This window comes from Oncorhynchus nerka, linkage group LG26 (assembly GCF_034236695.1).
Source record: "Oncorhynchus nerka isolate Pitt River linkage group LG26, Oner_Uvic_2.0, whole genome shotgun sequence".
Lineage (NCBI taxonomy): Eukaryota > Metazoa > Chordata > Actinopteri > Salmoniformes > Salmonidae > Oncorhynchus > Oncorhynchus nerka.
Genome location: NC_088421.1, coordinates 8,939,192 through 8,964,543, shown reverse-complemented (window position 1 = coordinate 8,964,543; position 25,352 = coordinate 8,939,192). Strand labels below are relative to the sequence as shown.

The 25,352-nt window shown below is 41.2% G+C and overlaps 2 protein-coding genes across 2 annotated transcripts; both read right to left on the bottom strand.

The window, feature by feature from the left end:
• Window positions 1-4,415: 4,415 nt before the first annotated feature.
• LOC115110192 (keratin, type I cytoskeletal 50 kDa-like) lies at window positions 4,416-7,336 on the bottom strand. The gene is made up of 7 exons (XM_029635624.2): window positions 6,830-7,336; window positions 5,891-5,973; window positions 5,583-5,739; window positions 5,291-5,452; window positions 5,052-5,177; window positions 4,764-4,984; window positions 4,416-4,650 (listed from the first exon to the last, which is right to left on the bottom strand). Exons 1-7 carry the CDS (start codon window positions 7,265-7,267, stop codon window positions 4,518-4,520), a joined length of 1,320 nt encoding a protein of 439 aa, XP_029491484.1. The 5' UTR covers window positions 7,268-7,336; the 3' UTR covers window positions 4,416-4,517.
• A 5,341-nt stretch (window positions 7,337-12,677) lies between these two features.
• Window positions 12,678-15,216, bottom strand: LOC115110191 (keratin, type I cytoskeletal 13-like). Its single transcript, XM_029635623.2, has 7 exons — window positions 14,689-15,216; window positions 14,161-14,243; window positions 13,895-14,051; window positions 13,581-13,742; window positions 13,339-13,464; window positions 13,019-13,239; window positions 12,678-12,914 (listed from the first exon to the last, which is right to left on the bottom strand). Exons 1-7 carry the CDS (start codon window positions 15,154-15,156, stop codon window positions 12,791-12,793), a joined length of 1,341 nt encoding a protein of 446 aa, XP_029491483.2. The 5' UTR covers window positions 15,157-15,216; the 3' UTR covers window positions 12,678-12,790.
• Between the last annotated feature and the right edge of the window lie 10,136 nt (window positions 15,217-25,352).

Sequence of the window (25,352 nt, the reverse complement as noted above, 5' to 3'; positions counted from 1 at the left end):
AATGAATGTGTTCTTAAAAACACTATGATTAATGTCTTCTGCTTATTTAACAGACATTCCAGTGCACATCATTGATCAAATATTTTTCAATTGACGGCGCAGCACTTAATCCAAATTATAAAAAATTATATTGTGGACATTTTCTTCGACAAAAGTAACACAGAAGTCGTACTTTGAGGTATACTGCCAACTAACAGTCAACACTCACAGGATTCTAAATGAACATTTTTCATTCATGTTTGCTTACTACTGGTAAAGTTGGCAGTTTGTTAGCTAGCTATCTAGCTAATGATATAACATGATGACAACAAGGTTATTTACAAGTAGTTAGCGGACCGCAAGTAGTTTCAGAACGACTGTGACATGATTTATATACTGGATGTGAAATGCAGTCCGGTCAATCCACGACAGAAAGAAAAAAACATTGTGTCGGTAATACAGTCATAAAGTTTTAACGGTATAGGCTAGAAACAAGACGTTTTCTTTAAGTAATGGTACAATGGTGGTCACGAATATATCCTCGGTGTTTTCTCTATGGCACTCAGAGGCTACCGTACAGAGAAGCATAATCATTAATCATTCTGCCATCCAGGACTTCTATACCAGGCGCTGTCAGAGGAAGGCCCAAAAAATTGCCAAAGACTCCAGCCACCCTAGTCACAGACTGTTCTCTCTGCTACCGCACTGCTTCCGTTACCGGAGCGCCAAGTCTAGGTCCAAAAGACTTCTTAACAGCTTCTAGCCCCAAGACATAAGACTCCTGAACAGCTAATCAAAAGACTACCCAGTCTATTTGCATTGTCCCCTCCCCCACCCCCATTTTACGCTGCTACTCTCTGTTTATTACCCATGCATAGTCAGCATACCTCCATCTAAATGTAAATATTACCCCGACTAACCGGTGCCCCCCAACATTGACTCTGTACCGGTACCCCCTGTGTATAGTCTCGCTACTGTTATTTTATTGTTGCTCCTTAATTATTTGTTATTTTTCACATTTTAGATTTTTATTTTTTTACTTTTATTTATTCATTTTTGACTTTATTTTAGGAAATACTTTCTTAATACCTTTTCTTCTTAAAACTGCATTGTTGATTAAGGGCATCTAAGTAAGCATTTCAGTGTAAGGTCTACACCTATTGTATTTGGCGCATGTGACAAATAACATTTTATTTGATTACAAAAAGTATTACCTGGGCTGGAGCACTAGTGCTCCCAAATTAAAATTGCAGGTTGCATAGCAAAATATTGTATTTAGGAGCATATGCGACCAAAATGGTCCTAATTTAGAGCCCTGAATACACACCATGCATACTTTACATATATACAGACAGTACCAGTCAAAAGTTTGGACACACCTACTCATTCAAGGGGTTTTCTTTGTTTTTACTATTTTCTACATTGTAGAATAATAGTGAAGACATCAAAACTATGAAAAAACACATATGGAATCATGTAGTAACCAAAAAATATTTTATATTGGAGATTCTTCAAAGTAGTTTCTTCAAGTGCAGTCGCAAAAACCATGAAGCGCTATGATTATACTGGCTCTCATGAGGACTGCCACAGGACAGGAAGACCCAGAGTGACCTCTGCTGCAGAAGATAAGTTCATTAGTTTTACCAGCCTCAGAAATAGTAAATTATCTGCACCTCAGATTGCAGCCCAAATAAATGTTTCACAGAGTTCAAGTAACAGACACACCTCATCATCAACTTTTCAGAGGACACTACGTGAATCAGGCCTTCATGGTCGATTTGCTGCAAAGAAACCACTACCAAAGGACACCAATAATAAGAAGAGACTTGCTTGGTCCATGAAATATGAGCAATGGATATTAGACTGTTAGAAATCTGTCCTTGGTCTGATGAGTCCAAATTTGAGATTTTTGGTTCCAACCGTCGTGTCTTTGTGAGACGCAGAGTAGGTGAATGGATGATCTCCGCATGTGTGGTTCCCACCATGAAGCATGGAGGAGGAGGTGTGGGGTGCTTTCCTGGTGACACTGTCAGTGATTTCTTTACTATTCAAGGTACGCTTAACCAGCATGGCTACCACAGCATTCTGCAGCGATATGCCATTCCATCTAGTTTGCGCTTAGTGGGACAATAATTTGCTTTTCAACAGGACAATGACCCAAAACACACCACTAGGCTGTGTAAGGGCTATTTGACCCAGAAGTAGAGTGATGGATTGTTGCATCAAATTTCACCCAACCTCAACTCAATTGAGATGGTTTGGGAAGAGTTGGACCACAGACTGAAGGAAAAGCAGCCAACGAGTGCTCAGCATATGTGGGAACTCCTTCAAGACTGTTGGAAAAGCATTCCAGGTGACTACCTCATGAAGCTGGTTGAGAGAATGCCAAGAGTCATCAAGGCAAAGGGTGGCTACTTTGATGAATCTAACATGTAAAATACATTTTGATATTTTTAACCCTTTTTTGTTTTCTACATGATTCCATATGTGATATTTCATAGTTTTGAACTCTTCAGTAGTATTCTACAATGTAGAAAAACCCTTGAATGCGTAGGTGTGTCCAAACTTTGGACTGGTTCTGTAAGAACAGACAGTACGTATTTGCACTCTGTTGCACTTGTTTTACCAGTCTCAACATATCGCCCTAGGCCTAATGTATATATCAAGATGTTCAATCAATGATATTTACAGTGGTGGAAAAAGTACCCAATCGTCATACTTGAGTAAAATTAAAGATACCTTAATAGAAAATGGGTCATCCAGTAAAATACTACTTGAATAAAAGTGTGAAAGTATTTGGTTTAAAATATACTTAAGTAACAAAAGTAAATTGAATTGCAAAAATATACTTAAGTATCAAAAGTAAAAGTATAAATCATTTCAAATTCCTTCTGTTAAGAGAACCAGATTTCCTGTTGTGTTTTACAGATAGCCAGAGGCACATAATTTACAAACAAACCATTTGTGTTTAGTGAGTCAGCCAAATTAGAGGCAGTAGGGATGACCAGAGATGTTCTATTGATAAGTGTGTGAATTGGGCAATTTTCCTGTCCTGCTAAGTACTTTTGAGTGACAGGGAAATATATGGAGTAAAAAGTACATTATTTTCTTCAGGAATGTGGTAGAGTAAGTCAAAGTTGATAGCAATATAAGTTGTAAAGTGAAGTACCGGTACCTCAAAAAAGTACTTAAGTGGTACTTCAAAGTATTTTTACACAACTGGATATTTACCAAATAACATGTTGAAGAAAGCCTGAAAATTCAAGAATGTAGTAGAGAAACTAGACTATCAATTTAGAATGTTCTTGACCAGTCCACTGTAACACTCTCCAGATTATATTTGCTGTCAGTTGACTGTTACACCTCCCAACAATCAATAATTTATTTTGGACATTGTAACAGGAGAGGTTTCTATTTATTAAAATCCCTATGCTAGTCTTATGAATATTTTAATGTGGTCATTTCAGTGCTGTTTTTGCTGACAGAAAATGTATCCCTTCATTGAAAAGAGATTTCACAGAAATTAATTTATTGATTTATGGCATAATTTACAAAATATTTTAATTCATATATATAATTATAACTTTTGTTGGAACTGCATGTTTGTCAAATAAAGCAAAATGTGCAATTGTGAACTGAACTATTGATTAAAAAAAAAATGTTTTAAATTAAAAATCGGTTGTCTGCAGCATGCAGTACAGGAAGTATGTGGCATGTGCCAAACTCACTTACAGGACCTTATTTTCTGACTAAACTGAAGACTTACTTGTTACCTTACTTATTCTGGGTGCCTGGCAGCCATCCTGCACCCTGGTTGCTCTATGACAGGATGCCTGAGATTGCATTAAAGGCCCAATGCAGCCATTTTTATATCACTATCAAATCATTTCTGGTTAACAATTAAGTACCTCACTGTGATTGTTTTCGATTAAAATTGTTCAAAAGAAACAAACATTTTGCTAGACTGTCTGGGAGTGGTCTGACTGGGGAGGGGAAGACTGAAAACTAAATGTTATTGGCAGAGAGATTTGGAACTCTTTCTTATTAATCTAATGACTAATTATTAGTGATGTCACCAGGTCAGCCAAAACTCCTTTCCACTAAAAACAGGCTGACATTTCAGGCGGTCTTTTCAAACAGCTCTTACACTAAAAGGCCATTATAATCATTTTCACAATTTTACAGTATTATTCCAAACTCATAGTGTGGAAATATATATATGAAACACTGGAACATCGCATTTTGACTGCAATGGGCCTTTAATAACAGTAAATGATCCAAATTTACCAAGGGCAAGAAACGTGGTGTTTGTGACAGTTTAGAATTGGTATTGACCATCTTGATGGCAACCGCAGCAGTCAAAATTGTGACTACTTTATAGGAAACAGTTTTGATGTAAACATTTTTTTTAAATAAAAAAGTGCAAGAGACAAAAATGTAGTTTCATCACCTCGGATCACTTTTATTTCTTAATCGCTCTGAGCAAGGTTGACAGCAGGCATCAGGGGATTTGTGTTCTGTTCCGTGTGGCTCCAAATTCAAGATTTATCCTCATCCACAATCTCTTGCACAGCGTCTGAGTTGGTGCTGACCACCTCGCCTTCAACAATCTCCTGCACATAGGTTACCACCTTCTGCAAAAAGGTATTAGTGGTGGTGACGGTTGAGGGACTGTGGAGGCAGAGACAATATAGTTAGAAAGGCCTACCTTGGCTCAATTATTTTTGGCACACACATTTCAAGACCATTGTTTTTTAATGATTTATGTAAAGATCCAGGCTCACCTGGAAAACTCTCCTTCCAGTAGTCTCCTGTACTCAGCGATCTCCATCTCCAATCTGGTCTTGATGTCCAGTAGCATTCTGTACTGTTGGCCCTGGCGGTCCAGGTCAGCACGAAGATGACCAAGCTGGTCCTCCAGGCTGGTCACCTGCCTCTGATAGCCAGCTAGCATATTGGCATAGCGGCTCTGTGTTTCAGCCAGGGTGCCTTCCAGAGATGCTTTCTGACAGGAATAAGTAAGTAAGAAAGAAAGAGAGACAGACAGACAGACAGACTTTTTTTTATCTCACCATGCTGAGTTGGGATTGGAGTTCGATTTCTAGACTTTGCAGTGTGCGCTTAACTTCAGTGATTTCAGATCTGGACGATTGGAGGGTCTCTGTGCTGACTGCCACGACATTGTTGATTTCTTCTGACTGTGAATGAAAGACATTATACCGTAGGGGGTCATTACTGATTACATTCACTGAAGACTATAACTGGGAAACATAAACATGTTATTGGCCAAAAAGAAAGGAGGCAGTATAACCTTGGCATTGAACCAGCCCTCCAGATCTTTACAGTTCTTGTTAGTGACGGCCTCGTAGTGGTCGCGGATTTCAGCCATGACTTTGGTGAGGTCTTCCTGTGGTGCAGCGTCCACCTCCACGTTGACCTGGCCGCTCATCTGATTATGCATGGCCAAGATGTCCTGGGAACAAAGCATTAACATATATCTGGTCAGTATTCAATCCTGTGCGTCATCATCACATAGTAGCCTAATGTTGATTCATAGCATCGTTCATCCCATAGTCTCTGCTTGAGGTCTTTGTCAAACCCACCTCCTCGTGGTTCATCTTGAGGTGGTTCAACTCCTCTCTAAGCCCCTCAATCTGCATCTCCAGGTCAGATCTGGCCAAGGTCAGCTCGTCCAGCACCCTCCTCAGTCCACTGATGTCGGCCTCCACAGCCTGCCTCATAGCCAGCTCATTCTCATACCTTAGTAACATTAATGCATCAACAAGGTTCTTAGTTATAACTTTTTATGTTTGTCTAAATTAGTTATTTGATTTCAACATTATTGTATAATACATTTTGAGAATAATCTATCTAGGCACAACATGAAAGTTAGTATTATTCTCAGACTCACTTTGCTTGAAAGTCATCTGTGGCCCGCTTAGCGTTGTCAATGGCCAGGTAGATTCCTCCATTCAAATGAGTGGCATCAACGATCTGAAAGAGGGCACAGAAGTAAGTCTCCGATTTTATGGGTGGATTACTGAGATCAGATTTCACATAGACATTTTTCTGTGGACCAGAAGCATTGTTTGGCTGGGTGTAGTGGTGTGTATCCAACGTTAAGAGAACAGAGCTCTGTAAATACACCACAGTGAAAGCTTCACAATGGAATAGAAGACAGCGGAGGGCAAAATGGCGATTCCAAATACCTGCGATCATCTGATGGAAAGTTGATCACTATAGGTCAAAAAATAGGAAAAATCTATTGCGAAAGAGGCATTTCTATGTAGGCTTTGTGGTTGCACTGGACAAAAATGTATCTGCTTACATGCAACTGACATTTTAAGCATGTTAGCAAAACTAGCTATAATGCACATACTGACAGCTGAACTAAAATATGAAAATCTAGCGTACCTTTATTCCTCAGGTAAATATTGAGGTCTCCCTTTCTAAATACACCCTCATCCTTAGTGAAAATGTCTTGCCTCTGCGGAGCTCTGTTTGGGTGTGGCTCGAGACACAAGACAAAAGAAACTCCTTACGGGAAACTTTGTCTGGAATATCTTTCAGCTGATGCAGCTCATATTCACAGACATTGGGCGTTATTGGGACAAGTAGTCAAAATCTGAGCAACTGCCCATTCCTAAAAAAAAATGACTGCACCCCTCTACAACACCCTTAAAAATAAATAAACCTTTATTAGTTTGTCATTGCTTTAAACTGACCTCTCATTTTCATATGGACTTTACACTAATCTGTCTTCCTATGTACAATGTTACTTCTTTGCTATATACTACTTTCTGCCAGATGTTCATTTTATAGTATCTAAGCCTGGAATTGGTGGCCTTACCCTGTCTTGGAGTTCATGGATGGTAACCTTGAAGGCAGTCCAGTCATGAAATTCTGTCTTGGTCCTGGCCTCCAGGAACATGCAGATCTTATGCTCCAGATCAGCGTTGGCCTTCTCCAGGGAGCGGACCTTGTCCAGGTAGGAGGACAGACGGTCGTTCAGGTTCTGCATGGTGGCCTTCTTGTTCTCGTTCACATCGACAGAGTCAGACACGTTGAAGCCACCAGCCCCACCACCCATGCCAAAACCACCACCAGCAGAGTAAGTGTTAGAGGCATTGGAGATGCGCACCCCGGAGCCACCTGCATCCCTGTACACGCTGCCGGCCCCCATGGCGCTGATCTGTCCACCTCCCATGCTACCACCGGAATAGTGAGGATAGCCCATTCTCATGGATCCACCAGAGGCCACAAAGCTACGGTTTGAGAAGGAGGTCATGGTTACTGAGGCTGCTGTCGTACTGCTCTGGCTGGAGGTAAATGAGTGCAGAGCAGTTGGACACGGCTCCTTTTATGCCAGACAATGAGGGAGGGAGAGGGGGGTTTGAGGTTTATACACAGCTGAATGTGTGGAAAATTCCATCCATACAGCACAATACCGGTAACTCAGGGGGAAAAAAAGAAACCTGTCAATAAAGCAGGTAGGTAGGGGCATAGAGATAGTAGTATACCCTAGTCTGGGTAGCAGTCTTTTTAACTAACATTCCACTCCTTGCTCCACTCCTTGCTACTCGGTGTAATTCCTTTTATTTCCCAAATACATTTTTGGCACAACCAAAATTCTAGCTAGTGCAGACTGAGGTAACCTGCAGCAGCTCTGTACAATGTCCTATTCTGTGACAGAGCACTAGTAACAGCAATCCCCAAATCACTGCTGTATATTTTGTTTATTTTTATTTGTACATCGGCTATTGTTGGGTACTAAGCTTACTGTCTCAAACGTACAGATATTATTTTCAAGGAGACCACCATGGTCATTGCAGTTTCCCCATTGGTAAAAGTAATGCAGAGCATTGCTGAACAACAACCACTGAACATTGTGAACCGTAAAACACTGGTTGTGTGTCCTGCTGCTTTGTCTTGAAAAATCTTTCCTCAAGTGAACTGTTTTACACCTGATCCGACTGTGCACAGAGTTTGTCCTTGTCTAGGGAACATGAGCCTTGGCTTTAACTATTTGTCCATACACTGCACCTATAGTTTTAGAATAATCCAGCATTAGGCCGCACTTTTAAATTGCTATTTCCTTTAGAACTAACCGTTACTTTACTCAAAAACAATATTCCATGAAGGAGATCAAATAATCCAGATCACAAAATGAGACAACTTGACAATAACAAACATGCACAAAATCAAGGGGGAAACCAGAGGGTTAAATAGTGAACAATGATTATGGAATGGAAACCAGGTGTGTACAATGAAGACAAAACAAATGGAAAAAGAAACGTGGATCAGTGGCGACTAGAAAACCGGTGACGTCGATCGCCGAACACCGCCCGAACAAGGAGAGGGACCAACTTCGGCGGAAGTCGTGACACTGATTTTTAATGGAATATCTACATAGGCGTACAGAGGCCTGGCCTTCTAGGTAGAGTTGCAAAGAAAAAGGCATATCTCAGACCGGCCAATAAAAAGAAAAGATTAAGATGGGCAACAGAACACAGACCCTGGACAGAGGAACTCTGCCTAGAAGGCCAGCATCCCGGAGTCTGGTGAGACTGGTGTTTTGCGGGTACTATTTAATGAAGCTGCCAGTTGAGGACTTGTGAGGTGTCTGTTTCTCAAACTAGACTCTCTAATGTACTTGTCCTCTTGCTCAGTTGTGCACCGGGGCCTCCCACTCCTCTTTCTATTCCGGTTAGAACCAGTTTGCGCTGTTCTGTGAAGGGAGTAGTACCCAGCGTTGTACGAGATCTTCAGTTTCTTGGCAATTTCTCGCATGGAATAGCCTTCATTTCTCAGAACAAGAATAGACTGACGAATTTCAGAAGAAGGTTATTTGTTTCTGGCCATTTTGAGTGAGCCTGTAATCGAACCCACAAATGCTGATGCTCCAGATACTCAATTACTTTAAAGAAGGTCAGTTTTATTGCTTCTTTAATCAGAACACCAGTTTTCAGCTGTGCTAATATAATTGCAAAAGGGTTTTCTAATGATCAATTAGCCTTTTATAATGATAAACCTGGATTAGCTAACATAACATGCCATTGGAACACAGGAGTGATGGTTTCTGACAATGGACCTCTGTGCGCCTATGTAGATATTCCATTAAAAATCAGCCGTTCCCAAATACAATAGTCATTTACAACATTAACAATGTCGACACTGTATTTCTGATCAATTTGATGTTATTTATTGGCAGACTCATCAGCCTTGGTTTCTCAAATGATTGCCTCGCCTGGTTCACCAACTACTTTTCTGATAGAGTTCAATGTGTCAAATCGGAGGGCCTGTTGTCTGGACCTCTGGCAGTCTCTATGTGGGTGCCACAGGGTTCAATTCTCGGTCTGACTCTCTTCTCTGTATACATCAATGATGTCGCTCTTGCTGCTGGTGATTCTCTGATCCACCTCTACGCAGACGACACCATTCTGTATACTTTGGGCCCTTCTTTGGACACTGTGTTAACTAACCTCCAGACGAGCTTCAATGCCATACAACTCTCCTTCCGTGGCCTCCAACTGCTCTTAAATGCAAGTAAAACTAAATGCATGCTCTTCAACCAATCACTGCCCGCACCTGCCCGCCTGTCCAGCATCCCTACTCTGGACGGCTCCGACTTAGAATATGTGGATAACTACAAATACCTAGGTGTCTGGTTAGACTGTAAACTCTCCTTCCAGACTCACATTAAGCATCTCCAATCCAATATTAAATCTAGAATCGGCTTCCTATTTCGCAACAAAGCATCCTTCACTCATGCTGCCAAACATACCCTCGTAAAACTGACCATCCTATCGATCCTCGACTTCGGCGATGTCATTTATAAAATAGCCTCCAGCACTCTACTCAGCAAACTGGATGCAGTCTATTACAGTGCCATCCGTTTTGTCACCAAAGCCCCATATACTACCCACCACTGCGAGCATACTCTTGATGGTTGGCCCTCGTTTCTCACTCATTGTCAAACCCACTGGCTCCAGGTCATCTACAAGTCTCTGATTGCTAAAGCCCTGCCTTATCTCAGCTCACTGGTCACCATAGCAGCACCCACTCGTAGCAGCGCTCCAGCAGGTATATGTCACTGGTCACCCCCAATGCCAATTCCTCATTTGGCCACCTTTCCTTCCAGTTCTCTGCTGCCAATGACTGGAACGAACTGCAAATATCACTGAAGCTGGAGACTCATATCTCCCTCACTAGCTTTAAGCACCAGCTGTCAGAGCAGCTCACAGATCACTGCACCTGTACATAGCCCATCTGTAAACAGCCCATCCAACTACCTCATCCCCATACAGTATTTATTTATTTATCTTGCTCCTTTGCAGCCCAGTATCTCTACTTGCACATTCATCTTCTGCACATCTACCATTCCAGTGTTTAATTGCTATTTTGTAATTACTTCGCCACCATGGTCTATTTATTGCCTTAACTCCCTTATCTTACCTTATTATTGACTGTATGTTTTGTTTATTCCATGTGTAACTCTGTGTTGTTGTACGTGTCAAACTGCTATGCTTTATCTTGGTCAGGTCGCAGTTGCAAATGAGAACTTGTTCTCAACTTTTTTTTTGTTTTCCTTTCAAAAACAAGGAAATGTCTAAGTGACCCCAAACTTTTGAACGATAGTGTACATTTTACAGCCCGACTACAATGTTGGCTTTGGTTAGTCCAGAAGTCAATTGTTGCAGATAGTGAATTTCGGCAGTTGTTGCAGAGAGTGGATTTTGGCGATTGTTGCAGATAGCGAATCTTGTCGATTGTTGCAGATAGTGGATTTCCACACTCGTATTTCAGACTGTTGATTCCTAAATCAAGTTACCCACTGACATGGGTCAGTGTGTCTTATAGTTCTCTGTAATAGTCTCTTTTGTATTTGGTTTGTTTTTCCATGAGAGATATTGTTGTACAAGTTACAGTTTGTGCTTTGTTTTGTCACTAGGGTAAGCTTCATTCGTTTGTTTTGTCACTAGGGTAAGCTTCATTCGTTTGTTTTGTCACTAGGGTAAGCTTCATTCGTTTGTTTTGTCACTAGGGTAAGCTTCATTCGTTTGTTTTGTCACTAGGGTAAGCTTCATTCGTTTGTTTTGTCACTAGGGTAAGCTTCATTCGTTTGTTTTGTCACTAGGGTAAGCTTCATTCGTTTGTTTTGTCACTAGGGTAAGCTTCATTCGTTTGTTTTGTCACTAGTTTGTTTTGTCACTAGGGTAAGCTTCATTCGTTTGTTTTGTCACTAGGGTAAGCTTCATTCGTTTGTTTTGTCACTAGGGTAAGCTTCATTTGTTTGTTTTGTCACTCGGGTAAGCTTCATTCGTTTGTTTTGTCACTAGGGTAAGCTTCATTCGTTTGTTTTGTCACTAGGGTAAGCTTCATTCGTTTGTTTTGTCACTTGGGTAAGCTTCATTCGTTTGTTTTGTCACTAGGGTAAGCTTCATTTGTTTGTTTTGTCACTAGGGTAAGCTTCATTCGTTTGTTTTGTCACTAGGGTAAGCTTCATTCGTTTGTTTTGTCACTAGGGTAAGCTTCATTCGTTTGTTTTGTCACTAGGGTAAGCTTCATTCGTTTGTTTTGTCACTTGGGTAAGCTTCATTCGTTTGTTTTGTCACTAGGGTAAGCTTCATTCGTTTGTTTTGTCACTAGGGTAAGCTTCATTTGTTTGTTTTGTCACTAGGGTAAGCTTCATTCGTTTGTTTTGTCACTAGGGTAAGCTTCATTTGTTTGTTTTGTCACTAGGGTAAGCTTCATTCGTTTGTTTTGTCTAACTGCCAAGGGATTCCCAGATCACTGGGTTGGCTGAAGTTCCAAAACACTGTTTGTGCTATTAATTGTTTAATCCAACAGTGAAAGAGAAAAACTGATAACTGGTGATCTTATATCAGTAATTGACACTTGTTGTTGAATGCACACACCATTAAATGGCCAAATGGGTTAAATGGACAAAGGTCATCTTCAATAAGACTGCAATTAGACTTAACAACTGATTACTATGTTTACATTATTTGTTTGACTTTCATTTGGCCAGATATAATCCGTTTATTTAGTGTCCCATGGCTTTATAGTATGTCAACAAAAGGTTAATTATGGAGTAATCAGACATATTACATTGTTAACTGCAGTGTAGACATCGTTATTCTACATTTATGGGGTGAGGCCTTTTATAAGGGTACAAAGGGCTTTAATAGCCTATGATAAGGGCTTAGCTTATAATAGATGTATTGTGCGTGCAATTAAAGGTAAAGATAGCGAGCTGATGTTGCAACAAACAGCACCGTAGATAATGAGATGAGCGTGATGCAATACTTTGCTCTTACACAGTCACGCAGAGTATCTGCGCATGTCCACGGGTGAACTTCACGCTGCTACAAAGTGGTAGCTACGGGACCAAAACAGCTGAGAAGTTTAGCCTTGCGCTTCAACACTCTTGTTGCGGACGTTGACCCCACTATGTATTTACTTTGTACATGCAACATCCTCTTGCTGAGTTTCCCATATTTGGTCAAACATTTGTCAAGTTTATGTTATTTTGCAAGGGAAAGTGTGTATTTTTTTTCTCCCATACAGCCTAATTAACTGTCAGTGTTATTAAATATGACATCAAAAGGAAAGGCTACCAGAGTTAGATTAACAGGTAATGCTCAGGAAATGTGTATTGAGTTGATGTGAAGTAGAAAATGCCAAGACACGAAAAGTCAGTTTCAACACTTCAGAGTACGTTTATTTCTTAATCTCTTTGAGAAAGTTTGACAGTAGTCATCAGAGATATGGTGTTCTTTGTTGTGACATTTCTGGTTCAAGATGTTTCTCACTGGGACACAACCAATGTCCCGGCAGAGGAACTGGTAGAGTTGACCACCTTGCCGTCCACTATTTCCTCCACAATAGTCACCACCTTGCGTGTTGTTGTGGACGAGGATGAGGATGACATGCTGAAAGAGCAAAAAAACTATGTTGTTAGGTTCCATCATTCTGAGGCCAATTTTTGACTATGTCTATGCCATTTGAAACACGAGGCATGAGACTCATAGCTCACCTGCTAGCCTCTCCATCCAGCAGTCTCCTGTACTCGGCGATCTCCATCTCCAGTCTGGTCTTGATGTCCAGCAGCATCCGGTATTCGTGTCCTTGTCGTTCCAGCTCAGCCCTGAGATTTACCAACTGTTCCTCCAAGCTAGTCACCTGCATCTGATAACCCGACAGCTGCATGGAGTAACGGTTCTTTGTTTCTGCGAGGTTATTTTCCATGGATGATTTCTATTGGAGAGAAATGAAGAGCAAAACAAAACATCAGGAAGTAGTTGAGCAAATTCATTGATGGGTGGCAGACATTGAAACATTCTTGAACAATCTTACCATGCTTATTTGTGATTGCAGTTCGATTTCAAGACTCTGCAGTGTGCGTTTGACTTCTGAGATTTCAGATCTGGACGTTTGGATAACTTCTGTGCTGATTGCGACCTCCTTGTTCAGCGCCTCGGTCTGTGGAAAACACCATCCAAAATAATGTTTTTACATGAACAATTCAATTGATGGGACATTTTTGACATCGTGGACCAAAATGATGGAATCATTTTTATAATGACAAAAAGTATTACCTTGGCGTGGAACCAGCCCTCCAGTTCTCTGTTGTTCTTGGCAGCGACAGCCTCGTAGTGTTCGCGAATCTCAGCCATGACTTTGCTGAGGTCTTCCTGTGGTGCAGCGTCAACCTCCACATGGACCTGGCCGCTCATCTGGGCACGCATGGACAACAGCTCCTAAAGGAATCATGGATAGTCTGGGTCAACCTCAGTCATGCATTACTCATTATGCATGACATTGATGTCCCCCCCCAATCATCTGATGACAAATCTTCATGAAGCTTGGCAATTACTTCTGTATGACTAAATCTGAAGTCACTCAGACTCACCTCCTCATGGTTCTTCTTGAGGAAGATCAACTCCTCTCTCAGCCCCTCAATCTGCATCTCCAGGTCAGATCTGGCCATGGTCAGGTCATCCAGCACCCTCCTCAGGCCACTGATGTCGGCCTCCACAGACTGCCTCATGGACAGCTCGTTCTCATACCTAAGCAAAATCAAAACAGCTTTGTTTACTGGACTAAAGTTATACTCTATCTACTGAAGACAGTATGGATTGATGCATATTTATTGTGATCATTCATGATGTCACCCACTTGACCCTGAAGTCATCTGCTGCCAGCTTGGCGTTGTCAATACTGAGGTAGATTCCACTGTTGATGCGTGTGGCATCCTGGATCTGAAAGAGAAAATTAAGTTTTGGAATTTAACAGTTTTGTCTGGAGTGATTAAATGAATGGCGCTATAAACTTGATCTGATTTTGAGGCCATTTTGGGTGTGTTAGTGTGTCTGACATTGGACCAGAGATCAATGACCCTGGGGATACATACACTGCATTCACAGTGCACAATGGTATTAATGATAAAGCTACATTTAAGAACATCAACACGGTAATGGCCATTAACTCTATTTATGATATTTTCCTTGATATTATCGGGTCACTGGTGAAGGCTTACTAAGTAGTGGTGTTTATTTTGTGCCTTGGAGTAACTGGCACTCCCCTTCCTCTTCCACAATAGTAAGGTAACAGCTATCAGGGGCCGTAAAACCCAGCCTTTATTAAACAAGTGGTAAAAGTAGTCATAATGGTGTACTGCAGTTGTAAACGAGTTGACTGACATACCTTGCCTTGGAGTTCGGTGATAGAGAGATGGAAGTCACTGTAGTCACGACCAGTGGGGGAGGTCTTGGCCTCCAGGAACATGCGGATCTTGTGCTCCAGATCAGCGTTGGCCGTCTCCAGGGAGCGGACCTTGTCCAGGTAAGTGGCCAGACGGTCGTTCAGGTTCTGCATGGTGGCCTTCTCGTTGGCAGACACGTGCAGGTCCAGGCCATCAGACAGGTTGAAGCCACCTCCACCACCACCCATGCCAAAACCACCACCAGCAGAGAAGGACCTGGATGCACTGGAACTGGAGATCCGGACCCCGGAGCCACCTGCACCCCCGTACACGCTGCCGGCCCTCATGCCGCTGATGCGGCTGCCACCTCCCATGCTGCCACCTCCAGACATGGAGAGGCGAGAGAAGCCCATAGGTGCTCCCCTCATGGATCCACCAGAGGACATGAAGCTGCTGCTGGAGAAGGACATGTTGATTGAGTCTGCGGTCTTACTGCTCTAGCTGGAGCGGACTTAGTGAAGAGTGGAGGAGAAGGGCTAGTTGTTTTATACAACTTCACAGGGGGGGGGGGGGGGTAGAGGTGGGAGGGAAAAGATAATGAAAGGCGTGGGAGAAACACCTCCCCAAAGTCTCCTATTCAAGTCATAAAAAGCAAATGCACGCACACAGGCATGACAGACTCAATCTGTCAATTGCTTGTGGGTGTGGCAAAGGGCAGCGTGTTCTGAGATGTCATTTCTTATCAATCGTCATGTATTTCTGCTCGTCAGAGAGTATCAGTCTGCAGAGAACATGTTTAATAATGTACTGTCAGGATTAAAACACACTAAACCATTGAAAGTTAATCTTTAATACAATTTGACTTAAAACACAATTTAGAACAAACAAAAGTGTAGTGGAGATTGCGCCTTGGTTAAAGAGTAACTTTCCCCCTGATTACACAAGGCACCCTAGCTGTGCCAGTAAGACACTACGGGTGAGAAGTGTGTGTGGACTGGCTAAAGATAACTCATTGAGTCAAGGCCATCTCCATGCAAACTTTTAACAACTGCTTACAACTCAGCCTTTCATGAAGGAATGTGGTGCCCTGGATTCACTGGCAGCAGCTTTGCATTGTGCACACCGGGATTACGACATAAACCAGTTCTTTGGTCAACAACACACACTATTCATTGCCTGCAGAATCACACTTCAGCGCTGTATAATCTTGAATCAACAATGATAACAGTGCATGGATTTAATTGAATTGGTGTTTTTCCCTAATAAACAAATGAATCAAAAGCCGATCCAGTCTAAGATAGCATGAGTTTTTGTTACACTCGCTTAATAATCAACCTATAAGTTATTAAGTTATTAATGAAATGAAGCCACACTATTGGGTCTTATTAATGCCATTTATACGTTTTGATTTGTTGTTTGTAACCTGTGTCTGTCTGAATAGGAAAACATACCACAGCTCAAGCCTTGAGCTACTCAGCTACCTTTCACCATCTTTAGAGTTAGAATTCTACCAATGCATGTGTGGTTATAAGCTAACAATATTGCGTCGCTAACAGCCTCAAGTGCACCTGAAATCATTAGCGAGGGAGGAGCAAAGCCAAAACTTGATGAGAAGCATTAGATAAAGCCCTTACACCTATAAAAAATGTAAGACAAGATGATACTTGCCTGTTTTCATCATCAGCTGCTGAATCTCTGTGTAAGGGGATGACATGGATCTTAAAAAAATGTTCATTCATCGATGATACGGGCATGTAAATATGTTATTTACCGGTACGTGCCTTCCTCTACCTGTCTTGCCATCTTGAATGTTTCCATTGTGCCCTGCTTTTGACCAAGCTACAGTAACACTTTAGGAATCCATTAAGTTGCTATCATTGATTTTTTTTAAACATCAAAATATATTTGTCACCGCAAATATAATTATTCTTTAGTCTCTTTGATTACAGAGTTTGTATATAATTGTCTTAACACTTGTATAATTCTATGTACACTGATTGAACCCATATCTCATCCACGGTTTCATCTGATTAGTTTCTTTGTGGACCGCTGCAGGTTTCTGCTTGTACAAAAACCTGTCTAACCTGTGGCCCCGCAAGATTGGCCCCCAGCCCCATACAGGCCTCTTCATTTATCATCCGCAATAGAGGCCGTTTAAACAAACCCTCTCTGTAAATGAAGTCTCTTTTGCGATTTGTCCAGCAGGATCCCTCTCAGCCAAGGAATTGCCACTTCGTCCTGCTGAAACAATCTTTTCTCTGTCTTCTCTCTCTAAGCCTCATCTGCAGCTGCATCTTGTGGCTTTACCATGGCTAACATTTAATGAGTCTGATGGTAAAACAGTGCAAACACCAAAATCACATTTCCCCCACTAACTGCAACTGACCTATAAACTCCATACTCTGTCATACCATAAATGCATTCAGTATGTTACATTATTCACAAACATGTTTTTACTTAGTCCTTCATTGTTTTGGTTGTGTATTGTATTGTGTATGTGTCACAGCAATGCATCTCTCCTGTCACCTGGCTGGGTCTCTGCATGTTAAAATGCACTTAGTGTTTCAGGCCAAGCGAGAAAACACTTGGTACTGAGAGAAAGGTGAATGAGGGTGAAGGTTATTGTCTTTTAACAACCAGTGGTGTAATAAATGCCTCTTCCAGGCATGAAGGTTGCAAACGCCTGTATTAAGCTGTCTACGGACAGCCAGGGGCACATTCCAACAGTCAGACATAATTTACAAACACAGTGTTTGAGTTTAGTGAGTGTGCCAGATCAGAGGCAGTAGGGATGACAAGACGTTATATTGATAGGTGCATGAATTGTACCATATTGCTGTCCTGCCTGAGAATTCAAAATGTAACAAGTACTTTTGGGTGTCAAGGAAAGTGTATGGGAGTAAAAAGTACATATTTTCTTTAGGAATGTAGTGGAGTAAATAGTAAAGTACATATACCCCAAAAAACTACTTAAGTAGTACCGCAAAGCATTTTTACTTAGTTACTTTACAGCACTGTCAGCAACACATGAAAACCTCTAAAACATCCCATATTGAAGTCTTTATGGCCAGTAATTGAAAAGGGTGCTGTAATGGCTGTTGGAAGAAGAGGACCAAGGTGCAGCGTGGTATGTGTCCATATTGATTTAATGAACACAGCAATAACACCGCGAACAACCGAAACAGTTCTGGCTGGTGCAGACACACAACAGAAAACAACTACCCACACCCATAGTGGGAAAACAGGCTGCCTAAGTATGGTTCTCAATCAGAGACAACGATAACCAGCTGCCTCTGATTGGGAACCATACCAGACCTAAACATAGAAACACAACACCTAGACATACAACATAGAATGCCCACCCACATCACACCCTGACCAAATGAAAAATAGAAACATACAAAGCAATCTACGGTCAGGGCGTGACAGGTGCCTTTTGTTTGATCCTTTCATCTCCTCACATAGAGCCATGACATACAGTGGCTGTACTTATAGGTAAGGTATAGCCTACAACTATTTTAAAGCTCTCATGATCCTTTATATAAGCTATGGGGATGGGAACAATTAAAGCATGTGCTAAGGAATTTATACATTACGAATGCAGTGTGACTGAGTGAAAGGCAACATACAGTGAGGGAAAAAGTATTTGATCCCCTGCTGATTTTGTACGTTTGCCCACTGACAAAGAAATGATCAGTCTATCATTTTAATGGTAGGTTTATTTGAACAGTGAGAGACAGAATAACAACAAAAAAATCCAGAAAAACGCATGTCAAAAATGTTATAAATTGATTAGCATTTTAATGAGGGAAATAAGTATTTGACCCCCTCTCAATTAGAAAGATTTCTGACTCCCAGGTGTCTTTTATACAGGTAACGAGATGATATTAGGAGCACACTCTTAATAAAGGGAGTGCTCCTAATCTCAGTTTAAAAGACACCTGTCCACAGAAGCAATCAATCAATCCGATTCCAAACTCTCCACCATGGCCAAGTCCAACGAGCTCTCCAAAGATGTCAGGGACAAGATTGTAGACCTACACAAGGTTGGAATGGGCTACAAGACCATCGCCAAGCATCTTGGTGAGAAGGTGACAACAGTTGATCATTTCTTTGTCAGTGGGCAAACGTACAAAATCAGCAGGGGATCAAATACTTTTTTCCCTCACAGTACCTAACAGGTTAATGGTGGGCCTGCTATATCTGGCTTGTGAGGTGTGTCACTATAAGAGGGACTACAGTGCTTACATTTGTTTAAGGTGTTTTTGACTTCTGGAAGATTAGAAAAAATCAACAAGGGTGCACACTGCAATGTGTGGTGTCTATAGCACTTGACAATCATAATACAAAAAGTAAGATAAAACTAAATGTAACAGTAGTTGTTACCAAGAAATCACTTCTGTAGTCACTATCAGTCACTCCTAGTTTCCTAGTAACACAAATAAGCCTTTATAACCTTTAAATCTTGTGGGTTAAACATTGACATGCCACACCTATGTGTCAACACCCGTCCCTCAGAGAATGGAAAAATCTATCGGTTGAAATGACTAATCAATCGTAAGTCTTCGTTCTTACTTTAACCTATCTCAACATTAAAACACGATATACAAACAATGCAAGGCACCTGGGCCTGTCAGAAACTATCTCAAACATTCGCTGACTTGGCTGATTTAAAGAACCAGCCTATATGCTCGGAACATGCAATCTGGAGTTATTTGCCTTAAAGGGTTTGAAAAGGAATTTTTAAAAGGAAGGAGTCTGAGCACACTCAGGGTTTTACCACTGATCTCTTGAGTGACAGCTAGGTCAACCAAGATGCCTAAGCTTCCTCAGCTCTGTCATAGTAATCCTTAGTTGAAGGGTAAAGAGCTGCAGGCAGTAAGTCTGGAGCCATAGCTATCTTCTAGTGAAGGGTAAAGTAGGCCTCTGAACCCACGAGTTAATTTTCACTCGTTGACAGACATTTTGTGCAGCAAAAAGCTGGCCTCCATTAGGTTACATAAACTGATGCCCGAAAGCAGTGTAAAATCACTCTCTGGAGATTTTTAGAATAAAGTACAATAATAGTATTGATTCATTTCCATTATTATTGCTTTAAATTAGTGTCCATAAGTAAATGTTCCTTGCAATCGGTATAGAGGTATAGAAAACATGCCAAACATAACGATATAGAAAAACACATTACAAGGTACAGTACAATGTTCAGTCCAATGTACTAATATGTACATTAAATGGCTAGTTTCTCCACAGCAGATTGACCAAGTCCCAAAGATAGAAAATGTAACTTTCTGACCCTTTCTGGACATGTTGCCTACACAGTAACCTTTGCCCTTCTCAACCTTCTCTGCCACACCCATCCCCACTCCCATCTAGACTAAGAATGGACACTAACGACCAAAGTGCTATTAAATCAGTGACAGGGAAACGCTGTGCATGGGGCCTCAAGCAAACTGCTGTCAGGCTAAACTAGTCCAGATAGTAGACTAATTAAGAATAGAAGGATACAATACTAAAGGTGTAATCACACAAAGGGACATTCACAATATCAATACCTATACATTTATTGAATAGCTACAACTGTGCGTTTTAGAGTAAATCCCTAATTACGGAATTCCATTTGAAACAATGTAGATAAACATCGCTGAAATGAGTTCATGCAAATGTACCCAATAAGCTGTTGTTGGAATCCACATCACTCTGTCTAGTAATAAGACCAAGTGTAGAGCCAAGAAACTACAGAGGATGCACAAACGTGTTGGTGTTCCATCCAAAAACTGGTGCGAATGAATGACTTCAGAGCTAACAGTCAGTGTTGATCCCCACTACAAATTGACTACAACTCTTGAACACATCCTAATTACAGAGTAGAGTGTTCAACAAACCCAGATTGGATTATATTTCATCATGTTAACGTCAGTGCAGATAATCCAAGCATTTTGAAACGCTCCGCCTCAGTGACAATGCTGGTTTGTATGAAGAAAGAGGCGTTTCTGTCATAAATCATTGCACGGTGGCTCTGGTTAGATAAGCAGTCTGGAGCCTCTCTCTTTGACACATTAACCAATCTGTAATGCATGCATTTCCCTTTATGGTTCCACAGAGAAAGAACGAGAGAGCTAGCTCCCCCCCCCCCCCCCCCCCCCCCCCCGACTCATGCCACCGATTAAAAACTGTGACACACCCTATTTTTCAAGTCAAATTGGATCCCTATTTGCAAAGCCACCACATGCCTATTTGCCTATGCAGCCATTTGTTTTCCACAAGCCTTTCTCCGATTCAACCCCATCAATTCATACCATCCCAGCAGGCACAATGGTGTCGGCGTTTGCCAGTTTAAGGGCCTCTTGCTACTTGACTGCACTATTGAATGGAGTATTATAATATTTGTATTTTGTATTTATTAGGGATCCCTGGCAGCAGCTTCTCTTCCTGGGGCCCAAACACATTAAAGCACTTACATTACATATAAAACAAAACATAAAACAGAACATCATATAACATTATTACACCACTACATATCTGCAATACAAAATGTATAATACCACCATACAACTATTACAACAAATATTACAATGTATGCATGTGTCTGTACCTTTGTGTGTCTCTTTACAGTCCCCAATGTTCCAAAAAGTGTATTTTTACCAGTTTTTTAAAAATCTGATTCCACTGCTTGCATCAGTTACCTGATGTGGAATAGAGTTCCATGTAGTCATGGCTTTATGTAGTACTGTGCACCTCCCATAGTCTGTTCTGGACTTGGCGATTGTGAAGAGACCTCTGGTGGCATGTCTTGTGGGGTATGCATGGGTGTCCGAGCTGTGTGCTAGTAGTTTAAACAGACAGCTCTGTAGATTCAGCTTGTCAACACTTCTTACAAAAACAAGTTGTGATGACGTCAATCTCTCTTCCACTTTGAGCCATGAGAGATTAACATGCATGTCATTAATGTTAGCTCTCTGTGTACTTTTAAGGGCCAGCAGTGCTGCACTGTTCTGAGCCAACTGAAATGTTCCTAAGTCCCTCTTTGTGTCACCTGACCACAATACTGAACAGTTGTCTAGGTGTGACAAAACCAGGTTCTGTAGGACCTGCCTTGTTGACAGTATTGTTAAGAAGGCAGAGCGGCACTATTATGGACAGACTTCTCCCCATCTTAGCTCCCGTTGAATCACTCGTTGACAGACATTTTGTGCAGCAAAAAGCTGGCCTCCATTAGGTTACATAAACTGATGCCAGAAAGCAGTGTAAAATCCCTCTCTGGAACTTTTTAGAATAAAGTAGAATCATAGTATTGATTAATTTCCATTATTATTGCTTTAAATTAGTGTCCATAAGTAAATGTTCCTTGCAATCGGTATAGAGGTATAGAAAACATGCCAAACATAACGATATAGAAAAACACATTACAAGGTACAGTACAATGTTCAGTCCAATGTACTAATATGTACATTAAATGGCTAGTTTCTCCACAGCAGATTGACCAAGTCCCAAAGATAGAAAATGTAACTTTCTGACCCTTTCTGGACATGTTGCCTACACAGTAACCTTTGCCCTTCTCAACCTTCTCTGCCACACCCATCCCCACTCCCATCTAGACTAAGAATGGACACTAACGACCGAAGTGCTATTAAATCAGTGACAGGGAAACGCTGTGCATGGGGCCTCAAGCAAACTGCTGTCAGGCTAAACTAGTCCAGATAGTAGACTAATTAATAATAGAAGGATACAATACTAAAGGTCTAATCACACTAAGTATTGTTAAGAATGCAGAGCGACACTTTATTATGGACAGACTTCTCCCCATCTTAGCTACCGTTGAATCAATATGTTTGGTTTGTAAAGACAGGATGCATGAGATATTTACCTTTTCTCTACATTTCCCTTATATACTCTCACAAGCCCATTACTCTGTTGGAACTAATTACGCCAACTTCAGTCACATAGACTACACTGAGTGTACAAAACATTAGGAACACCTGCTCTTTCCATCACATAGACTGACCAGGTGAATCCAGGTGAAAGCTATGATCCTTTATCGATGTCACTTGTTAAATCCACTTCAATCAGTGTAGATGAAGGGGAGGAGACAGGATAAGCCTGGAGACAACTGAGATATGAATTGTGTATGTGTGTCATTCAGAGGTGAATGGGCAAGAGAAAATATTGAAGTGTCTTTGAACGGGGTATGTTAGTAGGTGCCAGGCACACTGGTTAAGTGTGTCAAGAACTGCAACGCTGCTGGGTTTTTCACGCTCAACAGTTTCCCGTATGTAAAAATAATGGTTTTTACCACCCAAAGGACATCCAGCCAACTTGACACAACTGTGGAAAACATTGGAGTCAACATGGGCCAGGATCCCTGTGGACGCTTTCAACACCTTGTAGAGTCCATGCGCTGATGAATTGAGGCTGTTTTGAATGCAAAAGGGACTGCAAATCAATATGAGGAATGTTCCTCATGTTTTGTACACTCAGTGTATATTCTGTAACTAAAAAGTTCAGCCGGAGCATATTAATACTCTGTAACCATAGTGATAGTTTATGGTAACTTGCTTTTTTTAAAAGAGTTAATCTCAAGGGTTTCATTTAGAAATATCAAACCTAAACCCTGGAGTAAACTGGTTAAGGCTGTTCTATCTTGTCTCATTCATTTGCAAGATGTTCATCAGGCGTGTGCTTTCTCTGTGAGCTCCTTGCAGTTTTTGGAAAGGGGGATTTTTACCATATAAGGAAATGTCATCCCTTATCACTTCCATCTAAGTAACTAAAGTGTAGAATTAACTTGACACTTTTACCTTGGAACAAACAATATGATTTTGACACTAATGGTACAGTGGAAACGGGTCTAAAAGGAGTGAACAAATATAAACGCGATTGAGATGTTGTGAAAGATGAATACAGGCAGTGTGATGCCAACAGTCCCATTTGATTAAGCCCAGTCTTTCCCCCATCTTGGATTCAGCAATATTCCATGTAACAAAGGTCCTAGCAAGTGAAGCAATCAAGCCCAACCTTCCACCAAAAAGAAGCTGCAGCACTTGATCCCATAGCAAGGAGTTGAGTTGTTTGATGAACCACTGAATTATTAGCTGATTTGTCTGTTAACTGCTTCTACATCATTTTACAGCTGTGTGTAATGAAACGAATTACAGCCATGCACAGTTATTGCCCTATGCCACAAATCAGAACATGTACACACATGTTTCGCAAGATACCAATTTGGTAAGAGAGTCTTAAGAATAAATGACGTTGGGAGTGACTAGTGGGAGGTATGGGTTGGCAGACTGAGTGGGAGGGAGGGTTGGGTCTTACTGAGATAAGAGAAGTGGTTGTTAACCTGTGATTCACAGTAGTCTGAATGTCGACTCTATGGCTGCATCCCAGCCCTTATCACATACTGTTGCACATTCATGAAAACCTGTAAACCACTTCCTGTCCTAGCCTTCCCTACTTATGACCAACCTGTATATCTTATATCGATTAATGAGAACAGGTGAAGCAGTGTAAAATGTGATTAACCCCGCGTTTCTCAAAAGCCAAGTGATACTATTTGATGTCTATTTAATTCAATATGATCATGCCAGAACAAGCCGTAACCTTTTAAAGTAGGCGCTTGTCTTTATTTTGATTTCTGGCAGTAATCCAAACAAAACATTACGCTACTTCCTCTTGCCTCAGGCTTAACTGGGTGGCATTTAGCATTTGCATGCTTAGAGCCTTGCAAGCTTTGGCAACGTGCCTCTAGATGAAGTAAAACAACTTTTGAAGTCTGGATGGGACAAGAACTGGTGACACACAGTCAAAGGGGCATTGTAACCGACACGGTCGGTTTAATGAAGGAATGTATGCAATACCTGACCTTTCCACACTCTACAGCAGATTTTCGCTGCTTTTTATTTGTGAATTCATCCACCCACAGCGTTGTGCAAGCAATCAAAGCGAGAGACAGATGCTTTTCACCACGCAGATAAGAAAACAGATGGGTGAGCTTTAAGGACAAGCTCTTCCCACAGAAGGCACAGCTAGGGATCCTACAAAAACAGATCAGCTAACCCTGGTCTACATCTAATCTAAAGATGAACACATAAAACAGCATGTACACAATGGTACACCCATACACAAGGGTTGGTTCACACACACATACAAAGAGAGAGAGAGAGAAAGAGTTTGTGTGTGTATGAGGGGGAGGGGACATTTTTTTTGCTGGTCCATGGCAACTTGGATTGCTGATAAGATTTACTACAGCAATGATAAAGAAGACCATCTCTGGTCTTCTATGATTTGAACAATTACAGTATCATGATTGAGTAGGCTATTTGGCATCTGGTATCAAAATGTCCCCAGTCCATTGTCCTCAGTCCATGTGCAACTATTTGGGATAATAGTTAAAACAGTAGTGAACCTCTCTCTCCGGGATTTACCTACATCATGTTTGCCTTTTTGAGAAAGAAGCCTGAGAAGTTTGGTTTAACATACCAAACATTTATAATCCGTGGTTAAGGTTAAAAGTGAATTTAGCAGGCCCCAATACAGAGCCTTGAGGATCACCAATAATCAAATCATGTCTGTCCATGATGTCTAATTATTTTCAATAAATCACTTCTGTGCTGGCACAGCTTAAACACACTGAAGCGGGAAGCCGCACCAGTCTGCACAACTAATTCAC